The sequence below is a fragment of the Oncorhynchus kisutch genome, linkage group LG13 (genome assembly GCF_002021735.2).
Source record: "Oncorhynchus kisutch isolate 150728-3 linkage group LG13, Okis_V2, whole genome shotgun sequence".
Lineage (NCBI taxonomy): Eukaryota > Metazoa > Chordata > Actinopteri > Salmoniformes > Salmonidae > Oncorhynchus > Oncorhynchus kisutch.
The window spans coordinates 63,212,453-63,226,934 of NC_034186.2; the positions used below are offsets into that span (position 1 = coordinate 63,212,453).

At 42.9% G+C, this 14,482-nt stretch overlaps 1 protein-coding gene across 6 annotated transcripts; it reads left to right on the forward strand.

Annotated features, from left to right (window-relative positions):
• The first annotated feature begins 761 nt into the window (after positions 1–761).
• polr3glb (RNA polymerase III subunit GL b) lies at positions 762–8,167 on the forward strand. 6 transcript variants are annotated; one of them, XM_020497958.2, is made up of 8 exons: positions 762–1,166; positions 4,111–4,280; positions 4,579–4,708; positions 5,065–5,133; positions 5,592–5,648; positions 6,211–6,299; positions 6,960–7,076; positions 7,496–8,167. In XM_020497958.2, exons 2-8 carry the CDS (start codon positions 4,155–4,157, stop codon positions 7,580–7,582), a joined length of 675 nt encoding a protein of 224 aa, XP_020353547.1. In that variant the 5' UTR covers positions 762–1,166; positions 4,111–4,154; the 3' UTR covers positions 7,583–8,167. The 6 variants fall into 6 exon arrangements, with proteins under 6 accessions (XP_020353547.1, XP_031642738.1, XP_020353546.1 ...); XM_031786878.1 differs by having other exon boundaries at positions 788–1,346; positions 6,211–6,308; XM_020497957.2 differs by having other exon boundaries at positions 788–1,166; positions 6,211–6,308.
• The last annotated feature ends 6,315 nt before the right edge of the window (positions 8,168–14,482 follow it).

The following is a 14,482-nucleotide window of genomic DNA, read 5'->3' on the forward strand; positions in this document are numbered from 1 at the left end:
CCCAAAACGTTTGACCTAAGTTAAACAATTTAAAAGCAATGCTACCAAATACTAATTGAGTGTATGTAAACTTCTGACCCACTGGGAACGTGATGAAAGAAATAAAAGTTTAAATAAATCCTTCACTCTACTATTATTCTGACATTTCACATTCTTAAAATAAAGTGGTGATCCTAACTGACCTAAAACAGGGAATTTTTACTAGGATTAAATGTCAGGAATAGTGAAAAACTGAGTTTAAATGTAGTTGGCTAAGGTGTATGTAAACTTCCGACTTCAACTGTAGAAACAAGAACAACGATTAATAATAAACATCACCAGGATGTGGTAATATCCAGACCAAGACAAACCACCTTTACAATGTCAGCAAAATTAAATATTTTGAGCTAATGCATGCCAACCCAGCTCCCACACCAGGGAACAAATATATCTACTTTATGTTGTATCACACTCACTCCCCTCGGAGGTTCCTACTTGGTGGCTCAAACCTTAATTTTTTGTTTTATTTTTTATTTCACCTTTATTTAACCATATAGGCAAGTTGAGAACAAGTTCTCATTTACAATTGCACCTGACAATGGTCATTAGTCATTAATGGTCATTAGATAACATTTCAGCCATGACATTCAGCTAATCGAAATGAATGTATGGTACAGACATATTGATCTCTCAGATGGCAAGCAAAAGTGTGACCATAATTTTTGGCGAGACACTGCATCTGGAATGAGGTTCTGGAATGTATTCAACTCCAATACAGCAGGGGGCAGTGTAGCGCAGGGTAGTCGACCCCAAGTCGCTGGAGTTCCGCAAACAACATAGTGTTTGGTAAACAATAACGTAGCCCGCGGATTTGTAAACTAGCTAACGTTAACTTCGATGTTTTAATATTTTTTAATATTTTAAGATTAGTAGCTAGCTATGGCGCAGAAGGTGGGAGGTCGTGAATAAGTTGATATGGTTAGTTAGTAAGCACGTTGTCTTGGTGACCGATATTTTGTCGTGATAAATCTGACAGCACTAGCTAACGTCGTTATCTAGCTAACTAGATAGTAACGTTAGGCGCTAGTCGTTTTCTAGCAAGTTCTTACTTGCTACAGCTGTCATGTAGCTACTGTGCAACCAAGTTATCTGAGCAAGCAAGTTAATATCACTGAAATCACTAGAAGGTAAGATGGAACAAGTTAGCAAGCCGCACAAAACTAGATAGGTAACTTGCTGGTAGCTGTTAAAGGGGCAGAATGCGATTCCAACAACAACTAAGCAGGGACCCCACCATTCAGAGATGCTTAGGCTACGGGGTCCCTGATGATCTTCTTGGCCTTCCTGCAACACCTGGCGTTGATTTGGTACGCAGCTGGAGGATGGTAGCCTGGTTACCAGAGAGCCCTATTTCTGCCCAAAAACTGTCCACTTAAGCATATCCTTAATTATTAAGCAGATGAGGAGTTTTTGAATGGGGGCGAAATCATAGTGTTGAATTTAGTCCAGATAAATATAAATTGTTATTTTGTTTCGTGAGGCTTGTTTAATCTAATATACATTTTCTAATGCTTAGGTTGCTATGAGTGTACTGATAAAAGTGTGATACACTTCCCTGTTGAAATTAGAGCAGGTCTATGCATATTCATGAAGCTAGCATAGCATCTCAAGCTCCATTGAATACTAGTGGTTGATGTCAACACCCTTAATCGAATATATTTTTTAAATTATTCAAATAACAAAATGTATCCACCAATCCAAAGAGTTGACAGCCCACCGTTCCACTCTGTGGACAACTAATCCTATTGTTAGGGTGGAGACAAGCATCTCATTATATCCTTATCTGGCTATATTCCATTCATTTCACTCCATGTCACATGCAAAAGAAAAGAGTTCCAGACTGGTACCCAGACCATCCATGAGACTAAAATTATAGTTTTAACCATGTTTTTAGTTTTTAGTCTATACAGTGTTTGTTTACTATTGCATTGTTTACAAACAATGGAGTAAAAAAAGCTTATAATTTTGATTGAATTGTGATGGGGTATGACAGGTGAACTTAGCTCAGGAGGCATTTATAAGTACCTTCTTCCATATATTTGGGGAGTCTCCCACATGCCTTTTTGCAAACACCAAACATGTTTGCAAATTTTTTTCTTTAAGCATTGGATTTTTCCTGGCCACTCTTCTGTAAAGCCCAGCTCTGTGGAGTGTACAGCTTAAAGTGTTCCTATGGACAGATACTCCAATCTCCGCTGTGGAGCTTTGCAGTTCCTTCAGGGTTATCTTTGGTCTCTTTGTTGCCTCTCATTAACGCCCTCCTTGCCTGGTCCGTGAGTTTTGGTGGGCGGCCTTCTCTTGGCAGGTTTGTTGTGGTGCCATGTTTTTTTTTTCATTTTTTAATAATGGACTTAATGGTACTCTGTGGGATGTTCAAAGTTTCAGATATTTTTTATAACCCAACCTTGATGTACTTCTCCACAACTTTGTCCCTGACCTGTTTGGAGAGCTCCTTGGTCTTCATAGTGCCGCTTGGTTGTGTCCCTTGCTTAGGGGTGGAACGGTCGTTAAGACAGTAACAGCTTACAGATGATAGGCAATTAAGGTCACAGTTATGAAAACTTAAGACACTAAAGAGGCCTTTCTACGGACTCTGAAAAACACCAAAAGAAAGATGCCCAGGGTCCCTGCTCGTCTGCGTGAACGTGCCTTAGATATGCTGCAAGGAGGCATGAGGAGTCCCTACGGTGAGACCCCGAAGACAGCGCTACAGGGAGACAGGACGGACAGCTGATCGTCCTCGCAGTGGCAGACCACGTGTAACAACACCTGCACAGGATCGGTACATCCAAACATCACACCTGCGGACAGGTACAGGATTGCAACAACGACTGCCCGAGTTACACCAGGAATGCACAAGACCTCCATCAGTGCTCAGACCTTTCGCAATAGCCTACGAGAGGCTGGACTGAGGGCTTGTAGGCCTGTTGTAAGGCAGGTCCTCACCAGATATCACTGGCAACAACGTCGCCTATAGGCACAAACCCACCGTCGCTGGACCAGACAGGACTGTCAAAAATTGCTCTTCACTGACGAGTCGCGGTTTTGTCTCACCAGGGGTGATGGTCAGATTCGAGTTTATCGTCAAAGGAATGAGCGTTACACCGAGGCCTGTACTCTGGAGCGGGATTGGTTTGGAGGATCTCAATCCCATTGAGCACTTCTGGGACCTGTTGGATCGGAGGGCCATTCCCCCCAGAATTGTCCGGGAACTTGCAGGTGCCATGGTGGTAGAGTGTTGCAGGTGCCATGGTGGTAGAGTGGGGTAACATCTCACAGCAAGAATTGGCAAATCTGGTGCAGTCCATTCAGAGGAGATGCACTGCAGTACTTAATGCAGCTGGTGGCCACACCAGATACTGACTGTTACTTTTGATTTTGACTCCCCCTTTGTTCAGGGACATGTCTGTGGAACTTGTTCAGTTTATGTCTCAGTTGTTGAATCTTATGTTCATACAAATATTTACATGTTAAGTTTGATGAAAATAAACGCAGTTGACAGTGAAAGGACGTTTCGACAGTTTACAACAAAATAGGAAAAATGCCAAGGAGGGTGAATACTTTTGCAAGGCACTGGCCAGGATAAAAAATAAGCTTATATACAGTTGAAGTCAGAAGTTAACATACCCCTTAGCCAAATATTTTTTTGTTCACATTTCCTGACGTTTAATCCTAGTAAAACTTCCTTGTCTTGGGTCAGTTAGGATCACCACTTTATCTTAAGAATGTGAAATGTCAGAATAATAGTAGAGATAATGATTTATTTATGTAATCTTCTGACCCACTGGAATTGTGATGCAGTGAATTAAAAGTGAAATAATATGTCTGTAAACAATTGTTGGAAAAATGGCTTGTGTCATGCATGAAGTAGATGTCCTAACCGACTTGCCAAAACTATAGTTTGTTGACAAGAAATTGTGGAGTGGTTGAAAATTAGTTTTAATGATATACAACCTAAGTGTATGTAAACGTCCGACTTCAACTGTAGCTTTACACAGATAGTTTGGGAAAATAGAATTGCTATTACTCAGTACTCTTTTAGTGCCCATTGCATTCTTCCTCCCTTGACAGATTTACCTGTGAACCCCCCCCCCCCCCCGCTGTGTGCTCGCTCCATGGCTGGCCTGGGCCGCGGCAGAGGTCGCGGCAAGGGGTACATGAGCTTCAGTATCGAGGCAGTCGGGATTGGGAAAGGGGAGAACCTGCCACCTTCAATTCTCCAGCCTACACCTCTGTTCCCTGTAAGTAAGGGGTGATGTGACTGACCCTGTAGCTGTCATTTTTCATTTTGGATGCACCTCATTGTTGTCAAATATTGGCTTTATTTAGAGGCTATTCTCAGTCTTTTCTCCTGATTTTTCTATTTGTCTAAGCAACATCCAGGGCTGACATTTTTTGTTTAAATGTATTGAGACAGTAAGATATGTGTTTGGTTGGGAGCAAATAAGAGCATGCTATTTTGGGAAAGCATGCATTGAGCCTTTTGTTGTCGTTTTAAGGACTAGCCTAATATGTATTATGTTTTTTGTGCACATGTAGCCCATGGAACACAAGCCTGTCCCCTTGGTGATGGGAGAGGAAGCAGAGTACATGTTGGCACTGAAGCAGGAGTTCAGGGGAAACATGAAGACCCTACCATTTTATGTCCGCCAAGCCGTCTCCAAGAAAGGTACTTAAGCCTGGGAAGACACCATCTCTGTGTGTTAGCGATGAAAATAATAATTACAGACATCCAAACATAGCAGAAATTAGACAGTCAATGTATTGTCACTGTCAGCAGCTCCCAATGGTGTTATTTTATTAAAATGATACAAGATTTTAGGTGATACAAGGTTTGGCTGACATTACCTAAATCAGGGGTGGAAATATTTTTCAATTATTCAGTCAAGCAATTATGCTTCGATAAGAACATTTGGGAGCAGCAAATGAGGTAGACATGATAATACACAGAGGCTTTCTTTTCAAAGACATGTTTGTTCTTGTACCATGTTTAAGAAATGAATGAGCTTCTTGTCTGACTTTCAGATGTGGAGCGGTATTCTGATAAATATCAGAACAGTGAGCCGTCAGACAACACCATTGAGTGGAATCCAGGTGAGTCAGCTGCATCATACCTCCAGTTAAAAAAATTTAACAGAAAGGAGATAGAGACTATGGAACATGTATTAGAAGGATTGCATTGTACAATCTGATTACCAGCATAACACTGTTAAACAGGGATTAATAGAATCAATGATCTAATCCTGAAGCAGTATGAAATCACTCGCTACGCCGCCCCAGAGATGTCAGCCACAATGGAGTGTGAACGGTCCTGATTGAAACTGTCAGGTGACCCAAAGCGTTTCAAATGGGAGAAATTGAGCTGTCGCTCACAATTAGGGTCTGCTGAATAGAGGCTGATTGGGAAAACAATTTGAGGTTTTAGTCCCTCAGCTTTACCGGATGTGAACCAACATTCCATCATTTTCACAAGGTCATTGCTGTGTAAAAACATTATTGTAGAACCTGTGTCTGCTGATTGGTTATGTTTGATTTTTGTTTTTTAACGCCAGACTGGAAAAGGCTACCAAAAGAGCTTCGAATCCGTGTCAAGAAGCCCCTAAAAGAGAGTAAGTGGATGATACAGTGTTGTTTTATACCTCACATTGACTGACTGGACATTTTTGTGAGTGATACAGATTCACTATGAAAGCCCACCCACCACCATGTGATCACAGAAGGCTATTGCAAAAAAAAAAATCCATTCATTCTGCAGTTCTGTTTAGTTTGCTTCCTGCAGGACTTGATGACATGTACGTTGCTGGCGAAAGACCTGTCTCTTTCAGAGCATATTACGCCCACAATTTTTTTCCTTCCTATTTCCTGGGCGGAGTGCTGAAGAGAGAGGTGTCTTCAGAAGAATATTGTGTCTGACTGCTTGTGTCTCCCTAGAGACATGAATGCATCAATTTGCCCTTCTGCTTTGAACAGAAGGATAAGATAAAATCACTGCTGGTTACTGACAATGACAATATTGCCTGACTTATACATAAATGATCTGCCATTTTCTATTATGAGATAAATATAGCTTTTGGTTGAATGGCCTTTTAAATGAAAGGAGAGGAGGGGGAATAGATAGAGGGAGTTGGTTTTCACTAATGATTGGCTTTTGCCCCTTTTCGTCTGTTACAGACACCTCTCTTAGTGTGGATACATCAGTGGGCCCCAAACCCAGCAAAAAGACCCGGGTGGACAAAGAGGAGATCATCCATAAACTAGAGGTGGGAATAGTAGGTACTCAGCCAGAACATCAGACATTAACTCCATAGTCTGTATTCTATTGACCTCTTCACCACATATATAGGCATGTAACACAACTCAAAAATAAAAGACCCGCACACTCTAGGAGCTCAGATGCCAAAAAAAAATTAATACCAACGTTTCGACAGCCAAGCTGTCTTCATCAGGGTATAATCACAAACACTGCGGGATGACTCGTTTATATAGTGTCAGAAGACACAGGTGTCTGTAATCATGGCCAAGAGTGGCCTAATATCATTGGTTAATAATCAAATAATCAAATGTCATACAAAGAACAGCATACAAACAACAAATGGATAGCATACGATCATAGATTAATTTCACTACACAAGTTTACAAACAATTACAATGGCAAAGTCACAATAATCACAAGAATGCCTTCAGGTCAAAGTCTACGTTGAGACCGAAGGGCGCAAGGGTCTTTAAATTAAAGATCCAGGCAGCCTCTCGTTTTAACAATAAATTATCAAGGTAACACAACTCAACCTCGGCACACTAGATGAGGGAAATGTTTCTTGCTGTTAAACCTCAAACTTAATGTAAGCCTGGTGGTGTAGTATTTTACTATCAATGTTCTTTTTCTTTTAGTTTCATTTGTATTCATTTGTGTCATATTTCAGACATTGGAGAAAAAAGAGGAGGAAGTGACCTCAGATGAAGAGGAAGGGGAGAAGAAGAAGCAGGAGGAAGAGCAGCAAGATGGGGAGGAGGAGTATGATGAAGAAGAGTTTGAAGAGGTAAGCATCTGTAGCCAATGTTAAATGGCTAGCTAGTAAGCGGTGTGCGCTAGTAACGTTCAATCGGTGACGTCACCCACTCTGAGACCTGAAGTAGTTTCCATTGCTCCGCATTGACAGGTAACGATGCTTCCTGGGTGACAGTTGTCATTTCGTTCAGGTTAGGGAAAGGAGAGGGATGGATGCCAAACTGTTACACATCCAAGCTCTTTCTTACTATTTTCATCAGGGTTCATGCCCCACACAACCTCAGTGAGATAATATCACTTTGACTTGAATCCTTACTAGAGACAATTTCCCCCATACATATTCCATTGACACCAATGCATGATTTAACAGAAAGTGAGCAAACACAGTTCACAAGGTTGGAATGAGCTCATACGTAGCATTTTTTTCCCACTCTGATTGTGTTCCCATAGGAGACAGACTATATCATGTCGTACTTTGACAATGGAGAGGAGTTCGGAGGGGACAGTGATGACAACATGGATGAGGCCATTTACTGATACTTTGAAAAACAACAACAACAGAGCACTGTGCATGCCTAGGACCCAAGAGTCCTGGGAAAATATATGTGACACTCCAGAACTGAGAGAGACTCCAAAGCTGAAAGGATGTGCTGTTGTTCTTTGGTCCATCTTGTATACATGGCCTGAAATGATCTTAACTTGACACATGAATCTTCAAAATAACCCAGGATTAAATATTCTCAAATTGAGAAGCAGGTTGCACAGTTCAAACCTGCAATAGTTTTAAATGGCTCTTAAGTGTGGTGGTGTTATGGAGAGAAGTATGTCATTCTTCTTAAGCCGACATCTTTTCTCCTGACACCAATTATAGTATCATTTCTTAGAGGGTTTTTATCCAATTTTAGAAATGTTAAAGAACTTTGAAGATATAAAATGTGTCTAATACACCAATTTTAATGTTATGCTGTTGTTTTATGTAGTTTATATGTAGTTCTAAAAAGTTATGTTTTGTAAAACTTTTATATTCATGTAATATCCCAATGTTCTCTGTTAGGTTTGTTATGAAAGAGGATTTTACTCAACTTGAAATTCTGAAAGAATAAATGGCAGCTAATTTGTAAACCAGGCAGTTTTATTTTCTATGCTACACAAACTGTTTTCCTACTAGAAGCTGTACTAGTTCACCAGATGTCGCATGATAATACTTATTTCACACCAATAGGTGGCGTAGTGCTGAATGTTGAAGCAGTACACACAAAGTTATCAGCAATACACCATGCTTGGTCAATACACTGCTCAAAAAAATAAAGGGAACACTAAAATAACACATCCTAGATCTGAATGAATGAAATATTCTTATTAAATACTTTTTTCTTTACATAGTTGAATGTGCTGACAACAATATCACACAAAAAATATCAATGGAAATCAAATTTATCAACCCATGGAGGTCTGGATTTGGAGTCACACTCAAAATGAAAGTGGAAAACCGACACTACAGACTGATCCAACTTTGATGTAATGTCCTTAAAACAAGTCAAAATGAGGCTCAGTAGTGTGTGTGGCCTCCACGTGCATGTATGACCTCCCTAGAACGCCTGGGCATGCTCCTGATGAGGTGGCAGATGGTCTCCTGAGGGATCTCCTCCCAGACCTGGACTAAAGCATCCGCCAACTCCTGGACAGTCTGTGGTGCAACGTTTCTTGCTGTTAAACCTCAAACTTAATTTATTTTTTATTTTACCTTTATTTTACTAGGCAAGTCAGTTAAGAACAAATTCTTATTTTCAATGACAGCCTAGGAACAGTGGGTTAACTGCCTGTTCAGGGGCAGAACGACAGATTTGTACCTTGTCAGCTCAGGGATTTGAACTTGCAACCTTCCGGTTACTAGTCCAACGCTCTAACCACTAGGCTACCCTGCCGCCCCAAAATGTAAGGCTGGTGGTGTAGTATTTTACTATCAATGTTCTTTTTCTTTTCAACGTTGGTGGATGGAGCGAGACATGATGTCCCAGATGTGCTCAATTGGATTCAGGTCTGGGGAACGGGCGGGCCAGTCCATAGCATCAATGCCTTCATCTTGCAGGAACTGCTGACAAACTCCAGCCACATGAGGTCTAGCATTGTCTTGCATTAGGAGGAACCCAGGGCCAACCGCACTAGCATATGGTCTCACAAGGGGTCTGAGGATCTCATCTCGGTACCTAATGGCAGTCAGGCTACCTCTGGCGAGCACATGGAGGGCTGTGCAGCCCCCCAAAGAAATGCCACCCCACACCATGACTGACCCACCGCCAAACCGGTCATGCTGGAGGATGTTGCAGGCAGCAGAACGTTCTCCACGGCGTCTCCAGACTCTGTCACGTCTGTTACATGTGCTCAGTGTGAACCTGCATTCATCTGTGAAGAGCACAGGGCGCCAGTGGCGAATTTGCCAATCTTGGTGTTCTCTGGCAAAAGCCAAATGTCCTGCACGGTGTTGGGCTGTAAGCACAACCCCCACCTGTGGACGTCGGGCCCTCATACCACCCTCATGGAGTCTGTTTCTGACCGTTTGAGCAGACACATGCACATTTGTGGCCTGCTGGAGGTCAATTTGTAGGGCTCTGGCAGTGCTCCTCCTTGCACAAAGGCGGAGGTAGCGGTCCTGCTGCTGGGTTGTTGCCCTCCTACGGCCTCCTCCAAGTCTCCTGATGTACTGGCCTGTCTCCTGGTAGTGCCTCCATGCTCTGGACACTACGCTGACAGACACAGCAAACCTCATTGCCACAGCTCGCATTGATGTTGCATCCTGGATGAGCTGCACTACCTGAGCCACTTGTGTGGGTTGTAGACTCCGTCTCATGCTACCACTAGAGTGAAAGCACCGCCAGCATTCAAAAGTGACCAAAACATCTGCCAGGAAGCATAGGAACTGAGAAGTGGTCTGTGGTCACCACCTGTAGAGCCACTCCTTTTTGGGAGGTGTCTTGCTAATTGCCTATAATTTCCACCTGTTGTCTATTCCATTTGCACAACAGCATGTGAAATTTATTGTCAATCAGTGTTGCTTCCTAAGTGGGCAGTTTGATTTCACAGAAGTGTGATTGACTTGGAGTTACATTGTGTTGTTGAAGAGTTCCCTTTATTTTTTTGAGCAGTGTATTTACATAACACCTGATATTTTCTGACCTTCATTTTCTATTTTCTGACCGCTATTTGCTGACCTGTAATCAAAGCTGAAGAGAATCAAAGCTTGTATATATACATTGAGCACATTCTCTGTCCTGAGTCTCTCTCTCTCTCTATATACATATATATATATACTTAGTACACAAAATGTATACAGAACATTCCCCCACCCTGGTGTTCCAATAAATATGCAGTGTTCTTTTATTCAGGAATGGCAGGTGGCCAGAGACAGATGCATGTGATAGATTGTTATGGTATGCGAAAGCTTTAGATGTCATGTCAGCAGGCTTGGAAACACAGTCAAATTGATGCAGCAGTGTCTTCAGCAAGAGAGCACCTTAGTAATCTGATTGGTTCAGACACATTTTCATATATCACTGTGCAAGGTGATGCACTAAAAGTTAGAAGCATTAGGCTATAAATGCTCAAAAAAGGGTGCATTTTATTAATTAAATACAATGTAGTTTAGAAGGCATGTGGAAGTGAAGAGGACACACACACACATTGCTAAGGTTTGCACTGACCCAGCAGTTTCTAAGGGTTTCACTTTAAAGCCACAGCTATCCTTACTGTAAGTGTAATATAGTTATACACACACCGGACCGTTTATTAGGTACACCCATCTAGTACCGGGCGGACCCCCCTATGTCTAAAGAACAGCCTGAATTTTTTGGGGCATTCTACAAGGTGTCAGAAACGCAGTTGCTACAGATTGGACGGTGGTGCATTCATGCTGGGAACAGGCTTGTTCCATCTCATCCCAAAGATGCTCTATTGGATTGACAATGGGGACTGTGCAGGCCACTCAAGTAAACTGAACTCGCTGTCATGTTCCAGCAGATGTTTTACCACTCCTCAATTGTCCAGTGTTGGTGATTGCGTGCCCACTGGAACCGCTTCTTGTTTTTAGCTGTGGAACCCCATGTGGTCGTCTGCTGCAATAGCCCATCCATGACAAGGATCGACGAGTTGTGCGTTTCGAGATGCCGTTCTGCACACCACTGTTGTACGGTGCCGTTATTTGTCTGTGGCACGCCTGTTAGCTTGCACGATTCTTGCCATTCTCCTCCGACCTTTCTCATCAACAAGCTGTTTTCGCCCACAGGTCTGCTGCTGACCTGATGTTTTTTGTTTGTTGTACCATTCTCTGTAAACCCTAGACACTGCCGTGCGTGAAAAGTCCAGGAGGATGGCTGTTTTCAGAGATAATGGGTCCGGCATGCCTTCCGCCGACGATCATGCCACGTTGAAAGTTGCTTAGGTCACTGCCCATCCTAATGTTCAATCGAACAGTAACTGAACAGTAACTGTAACAGTAACTGAATGCCTCGATGCCTGTGTGCCTGCTTATATAACAGGGCACGGCCACTTGACTCACTGTCTGTAGGAGCAATCCATTTTCATGAACGGGGTGGTCTACCTAATAAACTGTCCGGTGAGTGTATATCTTAGCATCTACTTTGTAAGTCTATCTTAAGCTTTATTAGTCTGGGTGGCTATACTTGGAGTTTGGGGTAGATACGTCTTTGCTGTGCTACTGTTAGTTGGTTTGTATATAATTTCATGGGGGCGTGGAAATGTTGTGCTTCTGAGGTTGATTGCATCTGTGGCTTTTTGTTGTGTAAATCCTTAGTATGGAGTCTCCCTGCTGTAGAAAAGCTTGAAGTACGTTGTCGTCCCTGTGCAGTAAATCTCTCTCTCTCTCTCTCTCTCACACACACACACGCTAAGCTAAGCTAAGCTATACAGCAAATGCTCTGGCAAAGCAGAGACATGAAAACATCATCCAACCTGGAGCTGAGTGAGTAGTGCTTAGTCTGAAGCAATTTTTTACTTTCAAAAGCCAAGAAGAAAAATACATCACAATGATATATTTTACTTTATAAGGACTGAATGCTCAGGCTACCAAGCTTGCTAGGACAAAGAGATACAACTTCAATTAGCACTGACATGTGAAGCGAGAGGTGTCGAAGCCTTTGAGCCCAACAAATGGCTGGCTACCCCATTCAGATCCAGAGGCCTTGAAGCCCCCTCCTGTTGTTCAGTCCATCCAATAGCATTTTCTACAAGAAATCTGCCTCCAGAAATATAAGCTTCTCCCAAGTGGATGTGACACCTACTCCTGTTGCCTGCTGCACTGCTGCTTGGATTCCACAATGCTAAAAAGCTTTTAAGCAAGCATTCCTTCGTGAACTGGCCTCTGTAAAATGGTATAGAATGGTCCTGATCCCCTCTGTCGAAGACGCTTGGACCTTCTTTTTTGATATTTTCAGTGGTATTTTTAACAAATACACCGCCATAAAGAAAATTAGAATTAAAAACAGGTTCAGCCCCTGGTTCGACAGTGATCTTGCAGAGTTACTCCACCTCAAGAATTACATATGGCGAAAGGCTCGGCACATACATACTCAGGCTGACTGTCTCTCGTTCAGGCAAATGAGAAATAAGTGCACTCAGGCTATCTGGGAGGTCAAAGTTAGTTTCTCTCTCTGTGGGTCTAACCCCAAGAAGTTCTGGAAAACGGTTAAAGACCTGGAGAATAAACCCTCCTCCTCAAAGCTGCCCATGTTGATTAAAGTTGATTATGTGTTTGTTACTGACAAGAAGAACATGGCTGTGCTCTTTAATCATCACCACATCATTAAGTCAGGATTCCTATTTGACTCAGCCACGCCTCCTTGCCCATCCAACATTTCCTCGTCTCCCAGCCCTTCTAATGCGACTATCCCTGATGCTTCTCCCTCTTTTTCCCCTGCCTCGCTAAAAGTTTTACCCTGCAGGCAGTCACTGAGTCCAAGGTGCTAAAGGAGCCCCTGAAACTTGACTCCCAAAAAAACATCTGGGTCAGATGGTTCAGACCCTTTCTTCTTTAAGGTTGCTTCCCCTATCATCGCCAAGACTATCTCCAACCTTTTTAACGTGTCTCTCCTTCCTGGGGAGGTTCCCATTGCTTGGAAGGCAGTCACGGTCCATCCTTTATTTAAAGGGGGAGCTCAAGCTGATCCTAACTGTTGTAGGCCTATTTCTATTTTGCCCTGTTTATCAAAAGTGTTAGAAAAACTTGTCAACAATCAACTGACTGGCTTCCTTGATGTCTATAGTATTCTCTCTGGTATGCAATCTGGCTTCCGCTTAGGTTATGGATGTGTCACTGCAACCTTAAAGGTCCGCAATGATGTCACCATTGCCCTTGATTCTAAGCAATGTTGTGCTGCTATTTTTATTAACTTGGCCAAAGCTTTTGATACGGGTAGACTATTCCATTCTTGTGGGCCGGCTAAGGAGTATTGGTGTCTCTGAGGAGTATTTGGCCTGGTTTGCTAACTACCTCTCTCAAAGAGTGCAGTGTATAAAGCCAGAAAATCTGCTAATAAGCCGGCCGCGACCGGGAAGTCCGTTGGGTGATGCACAATTAGCCTAGCGTCGTCCGGGTTAGGGAGGGCTTGGTCGGTAGGGATGTCCTTGTCTCATCGCACACCAGCGACTCCTGTGGCAGGCCGGGCGCAGTGCGCGCTAGCCAAGGTTGCCAGGTGCACGGTGTTTCCTCTGACACATTGGTGCGGCTGGCTTCCAGGTTGGATGCGCGCTGTGTTAAGAAGCAGTGCGGCTAAGTTGTAGTGATGAGACAAGATAGTAGCTACTACAACAATTGGACACTACGAAATTGGGGAGAAAAAGGGGTAAAAAACAAAAACAAAAAAACAATAACAGTAGTAAGCTCTCACATCCATTTTATATGCAGATGCAGTCTTACACTCAGCTGGCCCCTCCTTGGATTTTGTGTTAAATGCGCTACAACAAAGCTTTCTTAGTGTCCAACCAGATTTCTCTACCCTTCTCTACCCTTAACCTTGTTCTTATCACCTCCAAAACAAAATTCATGTGGTTTGGTAAGAAGAATGCCCCTCTCCCCACAGGTGTGAATGCTACCTCTGAGGGTTCAGAGCTTGAGGTAGTCACCTCATACAAGTACTTGGGAGTATGGCTAGACTGTACACTGTCCTTCTCTCAGCACATATTGAAGCTGCAGGCTAAAGTTAAATCTAGACTTGGTTTCCTCTATCGTGATCGCTCCTCTTTCACCTCAGCTGCCAAACTAACCCTGATTCAGATGACCATCCTACCCATGCTAGATTACGGAGAAATCATTTATAGATCGGCAGGTAAGGATGTTCTCGAGCGGCGAGATGTTCTTTTCCATTCGGCCATCAGATTTGCCACCAATGTTCTCATAGGACACATCACTGCACTCTATACTCCTCT